We start from the raw sequence: 24,393 nt of genomic DNA, 5'->3' as shown, positions 1-24,393 counted from the left end.
ATCTCACTTGGTGTGGTGTCAGCTCCCCACAGTACAGCAAAGCCCAAGTTCCATCCTCGGCCTCTGCGGAGTTCACTGATCTCACCCGCTGTGATACTGAGTCCAACAAAGTGCAGAAATGGTCCTGCTTCCACCTCTGGCTTGTGCTTAGTCATCTCAGCTCAGCCGGTTTGACACTGGGCTGCACGGAGAACAGAAAGGGCTCAGGCTTCATGTTTGTCAGTGCTGAGTTTGTTCATCCCATGTGGTGCTGAGCAACATCCACAGCAGGAAGGAGCAGGTGCATTGAAATGTATTACTCGGCACCCCCCCGCAGAGCCAAGCGTCTACTCCTGGACATGGCTTAGTGAACTGATCTTACCATGTCTGATACTGAGTCCCATATCATCCAGAAACAGTGCCCGGACACACCAAGGTGGTTCGTGTTGCCATCTGGCAGTGAGGGGTTCTCCAGTGGAGGTGTCTCTATATGGGAGCCCCTCTTCCGAGGTTCTGTTTGTGCCTGGGTGTCCCTGGAGAGGGGCATGCAGTGTCCGCCAGTTCACTTGAGGTTTACCACGTTCGATGGGCACCACAGGGGCTGGAGTGCATCATTGATGCAGAGAACAGCATTTTCATTGAAGTTTATTTTTTTTAAAAAGATGAAAAAAACATCCAGAAACGGCCAGGTTCCATCTCCGCTCTGTGCTGAACTTTCTCATCTCAGCTGCATTATGCTGAGTTGGCTAATCTGATCTGGTGTGGTCTGAAGCCACACAGAGCAGGATGTGGCTGTGATCCATCCCCAGTTTAGGTAAATTGGTTCATCTCACTCAGTGTGGTACAAAGTCCAACACAGATTGGGAAATGCATGATCTTTATTCTCCACTTGTGCTGAGTTAGGTGATCTCACCTGGCCTGCTACTGCACCACAGAATGTAACATGTATCTCAGAGTGAGTGACTGTGTATCTGACAGGACAGGCTGCATGTGACATGGACTGGAAGAGTACAGGATGAAATACAAGGTGCAACTCATTATGAATTTTACTATTTTCATTTTTTAAATAATTTAGCAATCAGAGTCCATGGATATTTCACCCCATTCCTTAACTCATCTCTGAATTTACTCTGGGTCCCTGCATAAATAAATGGGTTTATGCAAGAACTCAAAATCTGAAGCATATATCCGCCTTCCTCCAGGGTAAAAATTGATCCACTGTAATTTGAACCCGAGAAATAAGTAATTTTCGCAATTCGGACATAGAGTACAGTTATAAGAAACAGCAACCATAACAGGATAAAACTGCTCGAGACACAGAAGAGCAAAATGATGGATTTTCTCCGGTTCTTCATCTCTGGGTCACTCTGATTCTCAACGTTGCTGCGGACCTGGAGTCTCCTACGAATTCTAATGGCCACTAAAATGTGTCTGACAGTCAAAGCATTGAGCAGTAAAATCAGAATGAATGGGAGAACAGGAATTGTGATACAGTGAATCCAGTCAAAAGCAGCCCATGCAGGTGAGGTATAAAATGTTGACTTAATTTTGCAGAACCATGGTATATTATTAATCGCATACAAAGGTTTATATATAAAGTACCAAAATGTATTTTTGAAACAACTCAAACCACAAACTGTCCCTATAACCACTGCTGCTGTTTTCACGGTGCAATATTTTGTTTTTAGCTTCTGGCAACAAATGGCTACAAATCGATCAAAGGTGAACATGACGGTTACCCAGACCGAACAGTCTCTGCTTGCAGCCATTAACACAAAACTGAAGCTACAGACCGGAGTGATAAACAGGAAACTGGATGGGAAATAAATACCAACAATCTGGTTTAATATCACAGCTGTGATAATGACCAGGAGATCCGTCACTGCCATGGACATCAAGTAGAAAGTGATACATCTGGAGAGACCACATCTTCCTCGGGACAGAATCACAATCACTGCCAAGTTAGCTGTAATAGAGAAAGAGAGGCAATGTGCATGTTTATGGGAGGAAGAAACAGAGAGCAGAAACATTATTGAGCTGACTCCCAGCAAAACCTTTTATTTGACAGGATTCTGTGTGAAATTTACAGATTTGGCATTTGATCTTGAGATGAGGTTTGACCCTTAACCTATGAACACATTTTTCACTGTTGTGACAGAACTAACATCTGCCAAATGGAAACATATGAATTTCATCAGATGGAAGACTATTTGAACTGAAACTGGACTTTGTGCATAACTTATTTCAAAAGGACCACAGAGCAGTGGCTGAAAACATGACTGCACATTTGCATTCTGAGAGACAGTTGCCTAGAGAGACAATGGGAGTGCTCCCTGATTCAATTAGCCAGATGGGTTTTGTCAATAGTGATGATCAAAAGACACAGAGTCATTGTCTGTGTAAGAGCCAGAACCACCCACCCCCCCACCCCGCTGTCCCCCACTGAGTGTGTCTGGTAAGCTTTGAAGAATCAACAAACCTCGCAGGTGATGCCATTTCAAACAAAGAAAAAGTCACATGATTAACCTGCTGGCCAATCTGGGGATTGAGTGAACTGTGCTCACAGTACAGTTTTGAGTCAAACTGTTCTTGAAGACCAAGGAGAAGCACGGTCTCTCTCTCTCTCTCTGTCATGCAAAGTTCCAGGGACCCACAGAAGTATCTTAAGCCTCATGACAGAAGACCCCTGCAGACTTCTGGTACCAGTGAAACAAGTTGGAAAGTGTGCACTGGTCCCCTATGAGAACTGCAAGACTTAGCTTCCAGCAAAGACTTGACATTCAACCCAAAACCAGTAACTAAATTCCATCTAGAGGTACTGGAGGGAATTATTGAGAATGGCCCATGAGCAGTGGCTGCACATGTTGGTATATGAAAAACCAAAGCCCATAGAAGACAGCAGTTTGACTGGCCAAAACTCCACAAAGATGTGGTGGAGTATTGTAGGAGTTGCCACATGTGCCAGGTTGAGCAGAAACCCTCACCTACAGTGAAACCTGCACCCCACGCCCTGTACCGGCGTTTTGAGGACACTCTAGCAGAGGGCTGGGGCATTGTAAGGGACCCCTGCCGAGAACAAAAGGGGACAGACAGGCCCAGGTTGAAGAAAAGTTTCGAGAGGGAAGGGGAAACAGGGACAAAGGGGACAGGTTAAAGGAAATCTGGGCGGATTCCCAAATGAAAACCCTGACTGTCCAGTCAGCCAATCCCGAAATGTTGGAAAAACTAGACCCACATCCTCCTATGTAAATGCAGACACCAGAAGCACCCCACCAGAGTTGCTGACAGCATTTACAGAAACCTGCAAGGACAAAGAAATTCTTCAAGAGGGCAGAGAAACTGTGAGGGTGATGCCTCCCCTAGTCGAAGTGCCGCAGGGAAGTGCAGTAGAATTTGGACAAACACCCGCAAGCAGGAATATCTCGGAGGACAAAGGGAACATTAGCAAAGAATCCTCTCCCACAGTCAGGAGAAAAGGGAACCAACCATACCCTACAGTGAAAAGCAGCTGCATGATTCATTGGAGCACTGTAAGAGAGATCAGAGTGGATCCACCCACTGCCGACTCCCATGATCAGAACTTGAAACCAGGGATAATTAAATCTAACCATCCTCCTGCAGACCTCAACAGGAACAAAGGCACCCCAGACAATCATGGAAATGGCCAAACTTCAAACCTCCCCAAAAATCACATGTTTATTGGGATTCCCATTCCCAACGTGTTGCAGGCTGATAGTAAAGAAACTATGAACCCCTTGGGCAACATATAACAATCTCCAACCCACCTCAAAGGAAAAGGGGCAGGTTAAAGCAGCACTCCGACAAAGGAAAGACTGACTCTTTTAAGAATTTTAAGATTTCTGAATGAATGAGAATGAATGAGAGAAGTGCATGTGTGTTTTCCTGTAATTTCTCTTCCTTCTAATTTATAATGAAATGCTCCCCCTAATGTCACATTTCATTCAGCCGGATGTAGAGGTCTGACAGAACCCACACCAGCCAAATGGAAACATAGTCATTTCATCACATGGAACACTATTTAAACTGTTACTGGATCTTGAACATAATTTGTTTAAGAAAGACCGCAGAGCAGTGGCTGAAAACATGGCTGCACTTTAGCATTCTGAGAGACAGTTGCCTGGAGTGCTCCCTGATTCAATTAGCCAGATGGGTTTAGTGAATAGCGATGATCAAAGACATTGAGAGTCATTGTCTGAGTAAGATCCAGAATTCCACCCCTCCCCCACCCCACCCCCAACCCCACTCCCTGCCACCCCCACTGTGTGTGTCTGGTGAGCTTTGAAGATTTAACAAACAACGCAGGTGATGCCATTTCAAACAAAGAGCTAGTCACATGACTAACCTGCTGGCCAACCTGGGAATTGATTGAATTGTGCTCACAGTACAGTTTTGAGTCAGACTGCATTTGAAGACCAAAGAGAAGCAAGGTCTCTCTCTCTCTCTCACTCACGCAAATTTCCAGGAACCCACAGAAGTAAATTAAGCCTCAAGACAGAAAACCCTTGCAGCATTCTGAAACTGTGAAACAAGTTGGAAAGTGTGCACTGGTCCCCAACGAGAACTGCAGACTTCACTAACAGCAAAGACATCCAACCCAAAACCAGTAACTGAATTCCATCTACTACTTCAAACATTCCCCTTTAATTCTTTCCCCTCCTCTGTATCTATCTGTGTGGTGTTTATCATGTGTGCATGCTGGTGTGGTTGCGTTGCATATTTTTAGTAGTTTTAACTGAGTTAGATTTTTAAGGTTAATAAACTCACACCTTTCTTGTTTAAACCTGAGAAAACCTGTCTGGTTGATTCCTTTACAATGACAGTTGGAGAGCAGTGAGCAAGGACTCACTGAGGGGAAGATAAAAAAAACAGTGTTTTAAAAGTTAAACCCCATTACGGCCAAACCAGGAAAATGCTGAGGGGGATCCCTAGACTCCTTCCTCACCTGCTCGTAACACTGTTTAAAATAATCATTCGCATTGAAAATGAGACTGACCAAAGACATGGAAATGTAATGTAATACAATGAAACATAAGGAGAATAAGAAACCCGTTGAAATCAACGTGGGAATGTCAAAAAGACAAGAAAATGAACAGATCTGAAAGAGCAAGTGAAATAGTTAATAATAAATTAATGGGTTATGTGACATGAAAAATAAAGGTATTGAATGAGATATTTAAGAGAATAAATAATAAATTGAATGGCAATAAAACTGCAAACAAGCAGTAAAGGACAAAAACTATCAGTTAAACCAAAAATGTCCTGCTGAGGACCAAACTGTTAAATTACATTATCAAAATTATATTATACAAATTATACATCAGTCAATCGTACCCAGGATTTCCAAACAACGTAGGGATGAATGGATAATTATTACTTTGTGAATTTGTGTTTGGGAATCTTGGTGAGGAGTCAGTGATAATGCCCAGTTGTTCTGTCAGTCGTCACCTGAGATCTTCATGTCCTGCTGATCTAGCGGGACTGACAGATGATGAGGTCTCATTCGGAGAAAGGCCCTTCCTACAAATGCAGTACTCCCTCAGTACTGCACTGCACTGTCAGGATAAAGTATTAGCTTCATCCTAACGTGGGTCGTGAACTTTCAGCTTTGTGAGAGATGCCATCAGTTATGCAGCTACCCTCAACCTTGAGAAAAGAATGAAGATGATGGGAATCACAGAATCACAGAATTGTATCACACAGAAGGCCCATTGTGTCTGCACCTGATATATATTTGGAAGAGCAAGGTTCAAATCACTGACTCCAGGGGAACTCCACTACAAACCTTCCTCCAGCCCAAAAAACATCCATTCACCACTTCTCTCTCTTTCCCATCATTCAGCCAATTTCATACCCATGTTGCTCCTGTCCCTTTTATTCCATGTCTACTGTCTTTTGGAAGTCTGTGTACACCACATCAACAGCATTGCCCTCATCAACCCTCTCTGTTACCTCTTCAAACAACTCTAGCAAGTTAGCTAAAAACACAGTTTTCCCTTAACACATCCGTGCTGGCAGTGCAGGACATTTCCAGGTACAAGGAGCAGAACGAACACTCGCCTTCAGCAGTGGTCACTGGAGAACCATCAGCAACAGCTTATGTGGAAGAAGAAAGCCAGGCTGAACCTATGAATAGGTTTAGAGATTGAGAGCAGAAACCCAGTGCTGCGTGAGTTATGGGAAATACAGACTCATTAATAAAAAGGCTGATAGATTCCGTTTTGTCAAAAATTCGCTGCCTAATAATATCACTTCAATCAAGTCAGTCATTACATTCAGCTGGGATTATTTCAGCAGTGAATATTATCAGTTGATAATACACTTGTGATATTAGGTCCTGTTGTAAAGAGCAGTTATACTGAGGACATGCAAATTAATTGAATAAAGCATGGTTAGAATGAATAAATCCAGTGCTTAAATTCAACCAGCAGATTCACGATTACACAGTTCCATCAGTAATTGGTTCAATTATTTATAACACAGAACCAAAATACTGTGGTGCTGAAAATCTGAAACAAAATAGAAAATGCTGGAAAATGCTGAAGCAGGTCAGGCAGAATCTGTGGAGAGATTTCAGGTCACTGACCTTATTTATAAATCTGGTCAGAATCACAAATGTTTGATCTAATTTGTACCAATAATGCAACCATAACTACATAGTGAATGCATCCTACATTGGTGCCATGAAATCCTGGGATCAGAAGCAAATCATTTTCACCCTAAAGCTGCTGCTGAACAGACCCCACTTCTTCCTCATCTGTACAGTTGCTGATGTATCATCCACTGGAATTTAAAATTATAGTGGAAATGCCCTTCGTATAAAAGAATGCCTTCAGCTGCCACAGCCTTAACCTTTAGAAACTCAGAGAAATCCCCGCTTCTCCACATCTCCCTCGCCCTTTAGACATTCCTTCAAACCTAGTTCCATGGCCAAGCTTTTGGTCACCTGTCCCCTGATGGGGTCATGGATCAAATTTTATCTGATAACTCACCTGTGTTACTATGTTAAAGGTGATAAAAATACAAGATGTTCTGTTACTGTTACCATTCACCCACAGTAACGGTGCCAATAACACAACAGATAGTGACAACAGTAAACCAAAACACGATACTTTTAAAAGGGGGTAAAATGATACATTACATTAACGTTCATGGTAAAAAATTAAATAATGAAATGGGAGCTATTATATCATTAAAGAGAGAAAATGTTACATGAAAAGGGAGAAGTGACACCGTTAGAACATAGAACATAGAACATAGAAGAGTACAGCACAGTACAGGCCCTTCGGCCCACGATGTTGTGTCGACCCTTTAACCTACTCTGAGATCAAACTACCTGCATATTCATTCTACTATCATCCATGTACCTATTCAAGAGTCGCTTAAATGTCCCTAATGTATCTGCTTCTACTACCACCGCTGGCAGTGCATTCCACGCACCCACCACTCTCTGTGTAAAGAACCTACCTCTGACATCTCCCCGAAACCATCCTCCAATCACCTTAAAATTATGCCCCCTGGTGATAGTCCTTTCCGCCCTGGGAAAAAGTCTCTGGCTATCCATTCTATCTATGCCTCTCATCATCTTGTACACCTCTATCAAGTCACCTCTCATCCTTCTTCGCTCCAATGAGAAAAGCCCTAGGTCCCTCAATCTTTCTTCATAAGACATGCCCTCCAGTCCAGGCAGCATCCTGGTAAATCTCCTCTGCACCCTCTCTAAAGCATCCACATCCTTCCTATAATGAGGCGACCAGAACTGGACACAATATTCCAAGTGTGGTCTAACCAGGGCTTTATAGAGCTGCAGCATAACCTCGCGGCTCTTAAACTCAATCCCCCTGTTAATGAAAGCCAACACCCCATACGCCTTCTTAACAACCCTATCAACTTGGGTGGCAAATTTGAGCGATCTATGGACATGGACCCAAAGATCACTCTGTTCCTCCACACTGCCAAGAATCCTGTCTTTAAGCCTGTATTCTGCATTCAAATTCGACCTTCCAAAATGAATCACTTCACACTTTTCCAGGTTGAACTCCATCTGCCACTTCTCAGCCCAGCTCTGCATCCTGTCAATGTCCCGTTGCAACCTACAACAGCCTTCCAACACTATCCACAACTCCAGCAACCTTTGTGTCATTGGCAAACTTACTAACCAAGCCTTCCACTTCCTCATCCAAGTCATATATAAAAATCACAAAGAGCAGAGGTCCCAGAACAGATCCCTGCGGAACACCACTGGTCACCGAGCTCCAGGCTGAATACTTTCCGTCTACTGCCACCCTCTGTCTTCTATGGGCCAGCCAATTCTGTATCCAGATAGCCAGATTTCCCTGTATCCCATGCCTCCTTACTTTCTGAATGAGCCTACCATGGGGAACCTTATCAAACGCCTTGCTAAAATCCATATACACTACATCCACTGCTCTTCCTTCATCAATGTGTTTTGTCACATCCTCAAAGAATTCAATAAGGCTTGTGAGGCATGACCTGCCCCTCACAAAGTCATGCTGACTGTCTCTAATCAAACTATGCTTTTCCAAATAATCATAAATCTTGTCTCTCAGAATCCTCTCCAATAATTTGCCCACCACCGACGTAAGACTGACTGGTCTGTAATTTCCAAGGTTATCCCTATTCCCTTTCTTGAACAAGGGAATAACATTTGCCACCCTCCAATCATCTGGTACGACTCCAGTGGACAGTGGGGATACAAAGATCATCGCCAAAGGCACGGCAATCTCTTCCCTCGCTTCCCGTAAAACCTTGGGTATATCCCGTCTGGCCCCGGGGACTTATCAATCCTCATGTCTTTCAAAATTTCCAGCACATCCTCCTTCTTAACATCAACCTGTTCGAGCATATCAGCCTGTTTCACGCTGTCCTCACAAACGACAAGGTCCCTCTCACTAGTGGATACTGAAGCAAAGTATTCATTAAGGACCTCCCCTACCTCCTCCGACTCCAGGCAAAAGTTCCCTCCACTATCCCTGATCAGCCCTCCCCTCACTCTGGCCATCCTCTTGTTCCTCACATAAGTGTAGAACGCCTTGGGATTATCCTTAATCTTACCCGCCAAGACTTTTTCATGTCCCCTTCTAGCTCTCCCAAGTCCATTCTTCAGTTCCTTCCTGGCTACCTTGTAACCCTCTAGAGCCCTGTCTGATCTTTGCTTCCTCAACCTTAAGTAAGCTTCCTTCTTCCTCTTGACTAGCTGTTCCACATCTCTTATCATCCAAGGTTCCTTCACCCTACCATCCCTTCCTTGCCTCATCGGGACAAACCTATCCAGCAGTCGCAGCAAGTGTTCCCGAAACAACCTCCACATTTCTGTTGTGCATTTCCCTGAGAACATCTGTTCCCAATTTAAGCTCCCCAGTTCCTGCCTAATAGCATTGTAATTTCCCCCTCCCCCAAATAAATATTTTTCCATCCCGTCTGCTCCTATCCCTCTCCATGACTATAGTAAAGGTCAGGGAGTTGTGATCGCTATCACCGAAATGCTCTCCCACCGAGAGATCTGCCACCTGGCCTGGTTCGTTGCCAAGCACCAAATCCAATATAGCCTCCCCTCTAGTCGGCCTATCTACATATTGAGTTAGGAAACCTTCCTGGACACACCTGACAAAATCTGCTCCATCCAAACTATTTGCACTAAGGAGGTTCCAATCAATATTAGGGAAGTTGAAATCACCCATGACAACAACCCTGTTACTTCTGCACCTTTCCAAAATCTGCCTCCCAATCTGTTCCTCCGTGTCTCTGTTGCTATTGGGGGGTCTATAGAAAACTCCCAACAAAGTGACTGCTCCTTTCCTGTTTCTGACTTCCACCCATAATGACTCAGTAGTCAAACCCTCTTCGACGACCTCCCTTTCTGCAGCTGTGATACTATCCCTGATTAGCAATGCCACTCCCCCACCTCTTTTACCTCCCTCCCTATTACTTTTGAACCATCTCAACCCCGGAACATCCAACATCCATTCCTGCCCCTGTGATATCCAAGTCTCTGTTATGGCCACAACATCGTAGCTCCAAGTACTGATCCATGCTCTGAGTTCATCACCCTTATTCCTGACACTCGTTGCGTTAAAATAGACACACTTCAACCCATCATACTGGCTGCAACTTTGTCCTGTTACCTGTCTAACCTTCCTCATAGACTCTCTGCACTCTGTATCTGCCTGTTCAACAGCTACCCCATCCACTGATCCGTAGCTCCGGTTCCCATCCCCCTGCCAAACTAGTTTAAACCCTCCCGAAGAGCTCTAGCAAACCTCCCGCCCAGGATATTGGTGCCCCTCCAGTTCAGATGCAACCCGTCCTTCTTGTACAGGTCCCACCTTCCCCAGAAGGTATCCCAATGATCCACATATCTGAAGCCCTCCCTCCGACACCAGGTCTGTAGCCACGTGTTCAGCTGCACTCGCTCTCTGTTTCTAGCCTCACTAGCACTAGTTAGTGGGGATAAATTATACCGTTAGAGGAAATAAACTACCACGTTAAAGCACAATGGTTCAGTTAAAGAAAAGAATGGATACTGTTAAAGCGGAGAGCTTACACAATGAAAAGGGAGAAACACAACCAGCAAACAAGAGCAGTGTTGCAGTTAAACAACCATTTCCAGAACTAATAAATAACTTTAATACTTTACTTGAAACACCCATAGTTGCAATGACAGGATAATAAAGGCCAAACACCAGACCTCTTGGTATGCCGTGCATTTCTATAAGGAGCTCTGCACTACATTCAATGCTTGACATATTTATACCTGATGTCAGCTGCCAGAGGATCAACTAAGTGTTTTCACCTTGCATATTAATTACAGTAATTGAAACAAACAAATTAATTTTGGAAGAGCAGATGTACCAGAAGATACCGGGCTTCGATGGTGACATGATGAAGTTAGGTTGCATGAACCTGGCATGCATTCCCTTGAGCATAGCAGATTGAGGTGTGATGTAATTGAAGTTTTCAAAAGATGAAAGGATCCAATAAACTACATACTGAGAACTGATGCCCTTTGATGGAGGAATCAAGAACAAGGGGACATAACGTTAAAATTAGAGCTAGTCCATTTAGAAGGGAAATCAGGAAGCAATCTTTTTAACACGAATGGTAGTAGAAATCTGAAATTCACTCACACAAAACTCTGTGGATGCTGGGACAATTTGAGCTTCCATGACTGAGATCGCTAGATTTGATGAAGTAAGGGTGTCAAGTGATATGGAACTAACGTGGAAAACAATGTTGAGATTCAGATCATACATTATTTAGTCGACTGTTAAAGCAGGTTCAAGGGGCTCAATGACATTTGAACAATTTCTATGAACCTGCCTGGAGCCATATTTGACCCTCAGCTGAATTTCTGACCCTATATCCTCTCCATAGAAAAATCACCGACATGCATTACTTGTTTCCCCACCCACACCCCCACCCTGCCACCTCAGCCATCTGCTGCCAAAACCCTCATCCGTGTCCTTCTCACCCTCAAACGCAATTATTGCAGTGCTCTGCTGGCTGCCCTCTCAGCCACCCACCCATTTCCTTCTGGAATCTCCAACTCAACCAAAACTCTGTTGGCTTTATTCAATCCTGCTTCATGTCTGGCTCCCCCATCACCCCTTTCCTCACTGACCTTTATTTAAGTCACCGAAAGCAGCTGCCATAAGTCCTCTTCACCAATGATCAGCTCTCAGAGTCCAATTTCGTCAGCTTGCAGCATGTCTTTTTAAAACAACTTCCACAGCTCCCAGCAGTCCCCTATTCTCAAAGATAGTCACCCCTATGTTCACACAACGATAATATCTCTATGACAGCAGGGTGATATTAGAAAAACCACATTCACCACACATTCACCAATCTGGTCAGTTAAAAAAGAACCTGTACAAGCCGGCATCTGACTATTGATGATCAGAAATTGAATTCTGTCATGTCAGCATGTTCTCCAGTGGTGTGAGAAACTCAAACCCTCCTGTCCCCAATCCCACCCAGCTCAATGTGTTTTTCTACATTGAATATTGCTAACAGTTTCTGGAACATCTCGTTCAGAGGGAAGACCAGCATAAATTTGCCTTTAGATTTGAGGATCAGAGTTATATGTGGACTTGACTCCCACAAGGTCTCCACAATGTGTCGACGATTTTCCACAAACACATGGCTGCTGCTATTAAGACCTTTTCACGACCAGAATGTTTGTGAAATCTATGTCCTGCTGGCCACCAGCACTAAGGAAGAAGACGTTCTGCTTTCAGAAGAGCTTCTATTGCAGAAAGCAGGATTAAAACTCAATCCCTGCAAGGCACAGTTGAAGCAACAAAGCGTCACCATTTTCAGAGTGTCAGATCCAGCTGCTTGTTAGGAACCTGATGCCCTAAAGAAAGAGACTATTCAAAGACTACTACTGCCCACTTCTAAAACTGCTTTGTGATCTTTTCTCAGACTAGTCAGGAAACAGAGAATGTTTATCCCAAGGTTTGCTCAATTCAAAAAACCTGTATATGACCTATTGGGAGGAAAGGGAGACAATGTATAGTCTGACTGGACACCAGAGCACACTGATACTGTCCTTTACCTCCAGCAGGCAGGAATGTCTAAACTGAACGAATGAAAATAATAAACAACATGCCAACTTTCACTTTCTCACACAAACTAGAGGTTTACACGCATACAAATATGTTACAGAATGGAGAACGTTAGATTGGTTGAGTTACAGTCCATAAAAATAATAAGATATACAGTCTTTGATGTTTGATAATTCGGCTGGCTACTTACAATTTTAAACAGGGATATACAAGCTCTACGAGAGTAGCTGTAGCTAGTTAATTAGGTTGCTGGCTTAAACTGGTTTCTGAGCTCTATCAGAGCTGACACAGCATTATTTACAGGGAGCATAATTGTAGGTGACTGTCAGTGCTGTTTGACTGCACAGACTGCTGTTGAAGGGCACAGTGTGTGAAGAAGGGAGTTCGGCAAGGAGGGGGGCTATAAATTAAGAAAAAAACAAATGTGTCTGCACTGAGAGCTGCTTTGAGTGCACAGAGTGTAGAAACATAGAAAATATGAGCAGGAATAGGCCATTCAGCCCTTCGGGCCTGCTTCGCCATTCAATAAAGATCGTGGCTGATGGTCTAATTCAGTACCCCATTCCCACTTTCTCCCCATATCCCTTGATCCCTATGGCATTAAGAAATATATCTATCTCCTTCTTGAATATATTTAACGACTTGGTCTCTCTTGCCCTCTGTGGTAGAGAAGTCCACAGGTTCACCACCCTCTGAGTGAAGACATTTCTCCGCATCTCTGTCCTAAATGGCATACCCCATATCCTGAGACTGTGACCCCTGGTTCTGGACTCCCCAGCCACTGGGAACATCTTCTCTGCATCTAGCCTGTCTCGTTCTGTTAGAATTTAATAGATTTCTATGAGATCCCCTCTCATTCTTCTAAACCCGAGTGAATATAGGCCTAGTGGACCCAATCTCTCCTCATACATCAACACTGCTATCCCAGGAATCAGCCTATTAAATCTTCTCTGCACTCCCTCCATTGCAAGACCATCCTTCCTCAGATAAGGAGACCAAAACTGCTCACAATATAAAGTGTAAAGTGCGAGTTTGGTGAGTGAGGGAGTTCAGTGAGGGAGGGGCTCCTTTCTTTCTTTTCCTACCTTTTTTCAGCCTCCAGTGGCTGCCTCTCTCTTCTGTACAGGGGAAGAAGCTGATTGGTGAGTAACTGGTAACTCATTCTACTTCTGATTGTAATAAATAGTTTTCAAAGTTACGGTATGGCAGGTCAGCTCGGCCAAGTGAAATGTATATCCTGCAGTATGTGGGAAGTCATGGACGCACCACGTGCCCTAGATGAACACATCTGCAGGAAGTGTCACCGACTGCAGAAGGTTGAGCTCCGGGTTTTGGAACTGGAGCTGCAGCTAGAGTCACTGTTGTGCATCTGCGAGGCAGAGGACTGCGTGGATAGCACGTTTAGGGAGGTGGTCACACCGCACGTTAGGAGCATGCAGGAAGAGAGGGAATGGGTGACCGACAGGCAGTCCAGGATAACCAATCAGGCAGTGCAGGAGTCCCCTGAGTCTATCTTGTTTGATAATCAGTTTTCTATTTTGGATTCTTGTGAGGGTGATGATTCCTCAAGGGAGTGTAGCTAGAGCAAAATCCGTGGAACCATGCATGGCTTAACTGCACAGGAGGGGAGGAAGGAGAGTGGAACAGCAATAATGATCGGGGATTTGATAGTCAGGGGATCAGACAAGCGTTTCTGCGGCAGTAAACGTGACTCCAGGATGGTGTGTTACCTCCCTGGTGGCAGGGTTAAGGATGTAATGGAGTAGCTACAGGACATCCTTCTGGGGGAGGGTGAACAGCCAGAGGTCGCAGTCCACATTCATACCAATGACATTGGGATGGAAGAGGGATGAGGTCCTGGAAGCAGATTTTAGGAAGTTAGGAAGGAAATTAAAGCACAGGACCTCAAGAGCAGTAATCTCAGGATTACTCCCAGTGTCACATGCAAGTGAGAATAGGAATAGGAGGACTGATCGATTGAACACGTGGCTGGAGAATTGGTGTAGGAGGGAGGGCATCAAATTTCTGAGGAATTGGAATCGGTTCTGGGGCAGGTGGGACCTGTATAAGATGGACGGGCTATACCTTAACAGGGCCAGAACTAACATCCTCACAGGGAGATTTGCTAGTGCTGTTGTAGAGGTTGCAGGGGGTTGGGAACCTGCGGGATAGCTCAAATTGGATGGATGTAAAGCTGGTAACAGGAGGTAGAAAAGTAGCAAGTGACATGAGAAGACAGTGAAACAAAGACGTGCATCAATGAGTCTGAGAATGCAGAATATCAAAAAGACAAGGTTAAGGGCACTCTACCTGAATGCACGCAGCATTCAAAGAACAAAGAACAAAGAACAAAGAACAGTACAGCATAGGAACAGGCCATTCGGCCCTCCAAGCCTGCGCTGATCTTGATGCCTGCCTAAAGTAAAACCTTCTGCACTTCCGGGGCCCATATCCCTCTAATCCCTTCCTATTCATGTATTTGTCAAGACGTCTCTTAAACGTCGCTATAGTATCTGCTTCCACCACCTCCCCCGGCAACAAATTCCAGGCACTCACCACCCTCTGTGTAAAAAACTTGCCTCGCACATCCCCTCTAAACTTTGCCCATCGCACCTTAAACCTATGTCCCCTAGTAACTGACTCTTCCACCCTGGGGAAAAGCTTCTGACTATCCACTCTGTCCATGCCGCTCATAACTTTGTAAACCTCTATCATGTCGCCCCTCCACCTCCGTTGTTCCAGTGAAAACAATCCGAGTTTTTCCAACCTCTCCTCATAGCTAATGCCCTCCAGACCAGGCAACATCCTGGTAAACCTCCTCTGTACCCTCTCCAAAGCCTCCACGTCCTTCTGGTAGTGTGGCGACCAGAATTGCACACAATATTCTAAGTGTGACCTAACTAAGGTTCTGTACAGCTGCAACATGACTTGCCAATTTTTATACTCTATGCCCCGACGGAGGAAGGCAAGAATGCCGTATGCCTTCTTGACTACCTTATCCACCTGCGTTGCCACTTTCAGTGACCTGTGGACCTGTACACACAGATCTCTCTGCCTGTCAATACTCTTAAGGGTTCTGCCATTTACTGTATACCTCCCACCTGCATTAGACCTTCCAAAATGCATTACCTCACATTTGTCCGGATTAAACTCCATCTGCCATTTCTCCGCCCAAGTCTCCAACCGATCTATACCCTGCTGTATCCTCTGACAATCCTCATCATTATCCGCAACTCCACCAACCTTTGTGTCGTCCGCAAACTTACTAATCAGACCAGCTACATTTTCCTCCAAATCATTTATATATACTACAAACAGCAAAGGTCCCAGCACTGATCCCTGTGGAACACCACTAGTCACATTCCTCCATTCAGAAAAACACCCTTCCACTGCTACCCTCTGTCTTCTATGACCGAGCCAGTTCTGTATCCATCTTGCCAGCTCACCTCTGATCCCGTGTGACTTCACCTTTTGTACCAGTCTGCCATGCGGGACCTTGTCAAAGGCTTTACTAAAGTCCATATCGATAACATCCACTGCCCTTCCTTCATCAATCATCTTCGTCACTTCCTCAAAAAACTCAATCAAATTATTTAGACACGACCTCCCCTTCACAAAACCATGTTGTCTCTCGCTAATAAGTTCGTTTGTTTCCAAATGGGAGTAAATCCTGTCCCGAATAATCCTCTCTAATAGTTTCCCGACCACTGATGTAAGGCTCACCGGCCTATAATTTCCTGGATTATCCTTGCCACCTTTCTTAAACAAAGGCACAACATTGGCTATTTTCCAGTCCTCTGGGACCTCACCTGTAGCCAATGAGGATGCAAAGATTTCTGTCAAGGCCCCAGCAATTTCTTCCCTTGCCTCCCTCAGTATTCTAGGGTAGATCCCATCAGGCCCTGGGGACTTATCTACCTTAATGTTTTGCAAGACACCTAACACCTCCTCCTTTTTGATAATGAGATGACTGAGACTCTCTGCACTCCCTTCCCTCGGCTCATCATCCACCAAGTCCTTCTCCTTGGTGAATACGGATGCAAAGTACTCATTTAGCACCTCGCCCATTTCCTCTGGCTGCACACATAGATTCCCATCTCTGTCCTTGAGTGGGCCAACCCTTTCCCTAGTTACCCTCTTGCTCTTTATATATGTATAAAAAGCCTTGGGATTATCCTTAATCCTGTTTGCCAATGACTTTTCATGACCCCTTTTAGCCCTCCTAACTCCTTGCTTAAGTTCCTTCCTATGGTCTTTATATTCCTCAAGTGCTTCATCTGTTCCTAGCCTCCCAGCCCTTAGAAATGCTTCCTTTTTCTTTTTGACTAGGCTCACAATATCCCGTGTTATCCAAGCTTCCCAAAACTTGCCAAACTTGTCTTTCTTCCTACAGGAACATGCTGGTCCTGGATTCTAATCAGCTGACGGTTGAAAGACTCCCAAATGTCAGATGTTGATTTACCCTCAAACAGCCGCCCCCCCAATCTAAATTCTTCAGTTCCTTCCTAATATTGTTATAATTAGCCTTCGCAACAAGGTAGATGATTTAAAGGCACAAATTGAGGTAAATGGGTATGATCTAATTCCCATAACGGAAACATGGCTACAGGGTGACCAAGAATGGGAACTGAATAGTCAAGGATATTCAACATTTAGGAAGGACAGGCAAAACGGAAAAGGAGGTGGTGTTGCACTGATAATAAGGGATGGGATCAGTACATTAGTAAGGGAGGATCTCAGATCGGAAGAACAAAATGTGGAATCTGTTTGGGAGGAGCTAAGAAACACCAAGGGGCAGCAAACACTGGTAGAAGTTGTTTATAGGCCACCAAACAGTACTGGTTGTGTGGGACATGGCATTAATCAGGAGATTAGAGAAGCATGTGGCATGGGTAATACAGTAATCATGGGTGACTTCAATCTGCATACAGACTGGGTAAACCTAATGGGCACGAAGGCTGTGGAGAACAAGTTTCTGGAGCGTGTTAGGGATGGTTTTCCAGAGCAGTATGCTGAGGAACAACTAGAAAGCAGGCTATTTTAGGATCTAGTATTATGTAATGAGAAAGGGCTAATTAATATTGTTGTAAAAGAACTTCAGGGATGAATGACCATAATATGATAGAATTTTACATCATGTTTGAAAGTCAGATAGTTCAATCTGAAGCCAGGGTGTTAAATTTGAACAAAGGAAATTATGAAGGTATGAGGGGCAAATTGGCTGGAGGTGGATTTGGAAAATACAATCAAAGGTATGACAGTACATAGGCAATAGATAGTCTTTAAATATATATTACATAGTTTACAGCAACTATACATTCCTTCAAGGCACAAAAACCCCAAAAGTAAAGGCAGTCAACTATGGATAACAAAGAAAGTTAAGGATTGTATAAGATGAAAAGAAAAAGCCGAAGAGGTTGTCAGAAATAGTAATAAACCTGAGATTGGGAGGATTTTAGAATACAGCAAAATAGGATCAAGAAACTGATAAAGAAAGGGAGAATAGAATATGAATGTAAACGAGCAAAAAACATTAAAATGGACTGTAAAAGCTTCTATAGGTACGCAAAAAGGGAATGTTTGGCTAAGACAAATGTAGGTCCATTGCAGGCAGAGTCAGGAGAATTTATAATGGGGAATAGAGAAATGGCAGAAAAGCTAAATGATTACTTCATATCTCTCTTTAAAACAGACATGCTTTTCTCTAACCCATGAGGTAATCGGACCCACGAGTTGACCTTTATAAATAATATCCTTTAATCAATTACACTAACCCATTTATCTGCACACCAGCTATTCTGCATTTGGTTTGATTGACAGTTTGTGGGCTCTGTCTGGGCTCTACTCAGAGCAGGAAAGTGCCTGGATCCACTCCCCGGCTGGTGCTGAGTTTATTATTCTCACCCAGTGTGATACTGAGTCTCAGAGAATAGGATAAGCCAAGTTTCCATTGCTGGCCTGTGGTATGTTTCTTTACCTCAATCCATGTGGGACTAAGCCCATCATAGAGCAGGAGAAGCCAGGTTCAATTCCCGGCCTGGGCTCGGTTAGCTGATCTCACTCAGTGTTATTCCCAGCAGAAGGATTCATATTCTAATACGTCATCCTGCATGTTACTTAATCTCACTTGGTGTGGTGTCAGCTCCCCACAGTACAGCAAAGCCCAAGTTCCATCCTCGGCCTCTGCGGAGTTCACTGATCTCACCCGCTGTGATACTGAGTCCAACAAAGTGCAGAAATGGTCCTGCTTCCACCTCTGGCTTGTGCTTAGTCATCTCAGCTCAGCCGGTTTGACACTGGGCTGCACGGAGAGCAGAAAGGGCTCAGGCTTCATGTTTGTCAGTGCTGAGTTTGTTCATCCCATGTGGTGCTGAGCAACATCCACATCAGGAAGGAGCAGGTGCATTGAAATGTATTACTCGGCACCCCCCACCCCCCGCCCCCGCAGAGCCAAGTGTCTACTCCTGGACATGGCTTAGTGAACTGATCTTACCATGTCTGATACTGAGTCCCATATCATCCAGAAACAGTGCCCGGACACACCAAGGTGGTTCGTGTTGCCATCTGGCAGTGAGGGGAATCTCCAGTGGAGGTGTCTCTACACGGGAGTCCTCCCACAGTACATCGGGGACCTGGGGTGGAAGGTGCTGCACAGGGCAGTCCCATGCAACAATCTTTTAAGTGATGCACGGACTCCCAGGCTGCCTGCAATTTCTGCGGCCGGACGAGTCCGTGTACCATATTTATATTGGGTGTGTGTGGTTGCAGCCCCTATTTGAGTATTTAAAGGGGCTACTCCTCAGGTTTTGGTTGCACTGTGAGCCCCAACTCCTGATCTTTGTGCACACACTGCAGAACGAGGGCTAGGCTTCCTCATTGGCCTGCTTCTGAGCCTGGCCAAGGTGGTGATTCACAGGTCCAGGGCTGCTGGCATGTCCATCCACCCTGACTGCCTGCCCGTCTTCTGAAGTTATGGTTGTGTCTGGGTGTCTCTGGAGAGGGTGGATGCAGTGCCCGCCGGTTCACCCGAGTCCTTCCATGACCGGTGGGCACCACAGGGGCTGATGTGCATCATTCAAGCAGAACACGGCATTTTAATTGAAGCTTTCTTTAAAAATAGGATGAGTAAAAACATCCAGAAACGGCCATGTTCCATCTCCGCTCTGTGCTGAACTTTCTCATCTCAGCTGCATTATGCTGAGTTGGCTAATCTGATCTGGTGTGGTCTGAAGCCACACAGAGCAGGATGTGGCTGTGATCCATCCCCAGTTTAGGTAAATTGGTTCATCTCACTCAGTGTGGTACAAAGTCCAACACAGATTGGGAAATGCATGATCTTTATTCTCCACTTGTGCTGAGTTCGGTGATCTCACCTGGCCTGCTACTGCACCACAGAATGTAACATGTATCTCAGAGTGAGTGACTGTGTATCTGACAGGACAGGCTGCATGTGACATGGACTGGAAGAGTACAGGATGAAATACAAGGTGCAACTCATGATGAATTTTACTATTTTCATTTTTAAAATAATTTAGCAATCAGAGTCCGTGGATATTTCACCCCATTCCTTAACTCATCTCTGAATTTATTCTGGGTCCCTGCATAAATAAATGGGTTTATGCAAGAACTCAACATCTGAAGCATATATCCGCTTTCCTCCAGGATAACAACTGATCCATTATAATTGAAACCCGAGAAATAAGTAATTTTCGCAATTCGGACATAGAGTGCAGTAAGAAGAAACATCAACCATAACAGGATAAAACTGCTCGAGATACAGAAGAGCAAAACGATCGATTTTCTCCGGTTCTTCATCTGTGGGTCACTCTGATTCTCATCGTTGCTGCGGACCTGGAGTCTCCTGCGAATTCTAATGGCCACTAAAATGTGTCTGACAGTCAAAGCATTGAGCAGTAAAATCAGAATGAATGGGAGAAAAGGAACTGTAATACAGTGAATCCAGTCAAAAGCAGCCCATGCAGGTGAGGTATAAAATATTGACTTAATTTTGCAGAACCACGGTATATTATTAATCACATACAAAGGTTTATATATAAAGTACCAAAATGTATTTTTGAAACAACTCAAGCAACAAACTGTCCCTATAACCACTGTTGCTGTTTTCACGGTGCAATATTTTGTTTTTAGCTTCTGGCAACAAATGGCTACAAATCGATCAAAGGTGAACATGACAGTTACCCAGACCGAACAATCTCTGCTTGCAGCCATTAACACAAAACTGAAACTACAGACCGGAGTGATAAACAGGAAACTGGATGGGAAATAAATACCAACAATCCGGTTTAATATCACAGCTGTGATAATGACCAGGAGATCCGTCACTGCCATGGACATCAAGTAGAAAGTGATACATCTGGAGAGACCACATCTTCCTCGGGACAGAATCACAATCACTGCCAAGTTAGCTGTAATAGAGAAAGAGACGCAATGTGCATGTTTATGGGAGGAAGAGGCAGAGAGCAGAAACATTATTGAGCTGACTCCCAGCAAAACCTTTTATTTGACAGGATTCTGTGTGAAATTTACAGATTTGGCATTTGATCTTGAGATGAGGTTTGACCCTTAACCTATGAACACATTTTTCACTGTTGTGACAGAACTAACATCTGTCAAATGGAAACATATTAATTTCATCATATGGAACACTATTTGAACTGAAACTGGACTTTGTGCATAACTTATTTAAAAAGAACCACAGAGCAGTGGCTGAAAACATGACTGCACATTTGCATTCTGAGAGACAGTTGCCCAGAGAGACAATGGGAGTGCTCCCTGATTCAATTAGCCAGATGGGTTTTGTCAATAGTGATGATCAAAAGACACTGAGAGTCATTGTCTGTGGAAGAGCCAGAAGTGACCACCACCACCCCCCTTCCCCCAACCCCCACAATTGTGTGTGTCTGGTAAGCTTTGAAGAATCAACAAATGTTGCAGGCGATGAGGTTGCAAACAGAGAGCTAGTCACATGACTAACCTGATGGCCAACCTGGGGTTTGATTGAATTGTGCTCACAGTACAGTTTTGAGTCAGATGCTTTTGAAGACCAAAGAGAAGCAAGGTCCCTCTCTCTCGTTCTGTCACGCAAAGATCCAGGGACCCAGAGAAGTAACGTAGCCTCATGACAGAAGACCCCTACAGCCTTCTGCTACCAGCGAAACAAGTTTGAAAGTGTGCATTGGTCCTCAAAGAGAACTGCAGATTTCACTTCCAGCAAAGACATGACATCCAACCAAAACCAGTAACTGAATTCCATATGCTGCTTCTAACCTTCCCCCTTTAATTCGTTCTCCTCCTCAGTATCTATCTGTGTGGCGTTTATCATGTGTGCATGCTCATGTGGTTGAGTCGCGTATTTTGAGCAATTATAACTGAGTTAGCGTATTCAGGTTAATAAACTCACACCTTTCTTGTTTAAACCTGAGAAAACCTGTCTGGTTGATTCCTTTACAATTACGATTAGAGAACAATGAGCAAGGACTCACTAAGGGGAAGCTAAAAAAACAGCGTTTTAAAAGTTAAATTCTGTTACGGCCAAACCAGGAAAATGCTGAGGGGGATCCCTAGACTCCTTCCTCACCTGCTCGTAACACTGTTTAAAATAATCATTCGCATTGAAAATGAGACAGACCAAAGACATGGAAGTGTAATGTAATACAATGAAACATAAGGAGAATAAGAAACCCGTTGAAATCAACGTGGGAACGTCAAAAAGACAAGAAAATGAACAGATCTGAAAGAGCAAGTGAAATCGTTAATAATAAATTAATGGGTTATGTGACATGAAAAATAAAGGTATTGAATGAGATATTTAAGAGAATAAATAATAAATTGAATGGCAATAAAACTGCAAACAATCAGTAAAGGACAAAAACTATCAGTGAAACCAAAAATGTCCTGCTGAGGACCAAACTGTTAAATTACATTATCAAAATTATATTATACAAATTATACATCAGTCAATCGTACCCAAGATTTCCAAACAACGTAGGGATGAATGGATAATTATTACTTTGTGAATTTGTGTTGGGAATCTTGGTGAGGACTCAGTGATAACTCCCAGCTGTTCTGTCAGTCGTCACCTGAGATCTTCATGTCCTGCTGATCTAGCGGGACTGACAGATGATGAGGTCTCATTCGGAGAAAGGCCCTTCCTACAAATGCAGTACTCCCTCAGTACTGCACTGCACTGTCAGGATAAAGTATTAGCTTCATCCTAACGTGGGTAGTGAACTTTCAGCTTTGTGAGAGATGCCATCAGTTATGCAGCTACCCTCAAACTTGAGAAAAGAATGAAGACGAGTGCAGTCACAGAATCACAGAATTGTATCACACAGAAAGCCCATTGTGTCTGCACCTGATATATCGAGGAACAGACAGGAGATTCTGTGGTCGCGAACGAGACTCCCGGATGGTATGTTGCCTCCTGGGTGCCAGGGTCAGGGATGTCTCGGATCGAGTCACCAAAATACTGTGGTGCTGAAAATCTGAAACAAAAATAGAAAATGCTGGAAATATTCAGCAGGTCAGGCAGAATCTGTGGAGAGATTTCAGGTCACTGACCTTATTTATAAATCTGGTCAGAATCACAAATATTTGATCTAATTTGTTCCAATAATGCAACCATAACTACATAGTGAATGCATCCTACATTGGTGCCATGAAATCCTGGGATCAGAAGCAAATCATTTTCACCCTGAAGCCGCTGCTGAACAGACCCCACTTCTTCCTCATCTGTACAGTTGCTGATGTATCATCCACTGGAATTTAAAATTACAGTGGAAATGCCCTTCGTATAAAAGAATGCCTTCAGCTGCCACAGCCTTAACCTTTAGAAACTCAGAGAAATCTCCGCTTCTCCACATCTCCCTCGCCCTTTAGACATTCCTTCAAACCTAGTTCCATGGCCAAGCTTTTGGTCACCTGTCCCCTGATGGGGTTATGGATCAAATTTTATCTGATCACTCACCTGTGTTACTATGTTAAAGGTGATAAAAATACAAGATGTTCTGTTACTGTTACAATTCACCAACAGTAACGGTGCCAATAACACAACAGATAGTGACAACAGTAAACCAAAACACGATACTTTTAAAAGGGGGTAAAATGATACATTACATTAACGTTCATGGTAAAAAATTAAATAATGAAATGGGAGCTATTATATCATTAAAGAGAGAAAATGTTACATTAAAGGGGAGAAGTGACACCATTATCGGGGATAAATTATACAGTTTGAGGAAATAAACTACAAGGTTAAAGCAGAGAAATTAGATTGTTCGTGTGGAGAAAATATACTGTTAAATGGGAGAAATGATTCGATTAAAGGCGAGCAATTGCATTTAAAGTAAAGAATTGAAACTGTTAAAGCGAAGAGCTTACACAATGAATGCAACGAGCAAACAAGAGCAGTGACAAAGTCAAACAACCACTTCCAGAACTAATAACTAGCTCGGATACTTTACCTGGAACACCAATAGCTGCAATGACAGGATAATAAAGGGCAAACACCAGACCTCTCGGTATGCCGTGCATTTCTACAAGAAGCTCTGCACTACATTCAATGCTTGTAATATTTATATCTGATGTCAACCTCCAGGGGATCAATTAAGTGATTTCACCTTGCATATTACTTACAGTAATTGAAACAAACAAATTATTTTTGGAAGAGCAGATGCACCAGAAGATACCGGGCTTCGATGTTGAAATGATGAAGTCAGGTTGCATTTCCTTGAGCATAGCAGATTGAGGTGCGATGTAATTGAAGTTTTCAAAAAGATGAAAGGATCCA

At 43.8% G+C, this 24,393-nt stretch overlaps 2 protein-coding genes across 2 annotated transcripts; both read right to left on the bottom strand.

Annotated features, from left to right (window-relative positions):
* Positions 1–1,034: 1,034 nt before the first annotated feature.
* On the bottom strand, positions 1,035–10,724 carry LOC137358643 (probable G-protein coupled receptor 139). Its single transcript, XM_068024783.1, has 2 exons — positions 10,655–10,724; positions 1,035–1,945 (listed from the first exon to the last, which is right to left on the bottom strand). The coding sequence occupies exons 1-2, from the start codon at positions 10,722–10,724 to the stop codon at positions 1,035–1,037; spliced, it is 981 nt and encodes a 326-aa protein (XP_067880884.1).
* Positions 10,725–20,105: 9,381 nt separating this feature from the next.
* On the bottom strand, positions 20,106–24,137 carry LOC137358660 (probable G-protein coupled receptor 139). Its single transcript, XM_068024806.1, has 2 exons — positions 24,068–24,137; positions 20,106–21,010 (listed from the first exon to the last, which is right to left on the bottom strand). The coding sequence occupies exons 1-2, from the start codon at positions 24,135–24,137 to the stop codon at positions 20,106–20,108; spliced, it is 975 nt and encodes a 324-aa protein (XP_067880907.1).
* Positions 24,138–24,393: the final 256 nt, after the last annotated feature.

The sequence above is a fragment of the Heterodontus francisci genome, chromosome X, assembly GCF_036365525.1.
Source record: "Heterodontus francisci isolate sHetFra1 chromosome X, sHetFra1.hap1, whole genome shotgun sequence".
Classification (NCBI taxonomy): domain Eukaryota; kingdom Metazoa; phylum Chordata; class Chondrichthyes; order Heterodontiformes; family Heterodontidae; genus Heterodontus; species Heterodontus francisci.
The sequence above is the reverse complement of the archived record's forward strand: the minus strand, read 5'-3'. Positions and strand labels throughout refer to the sequence as shown.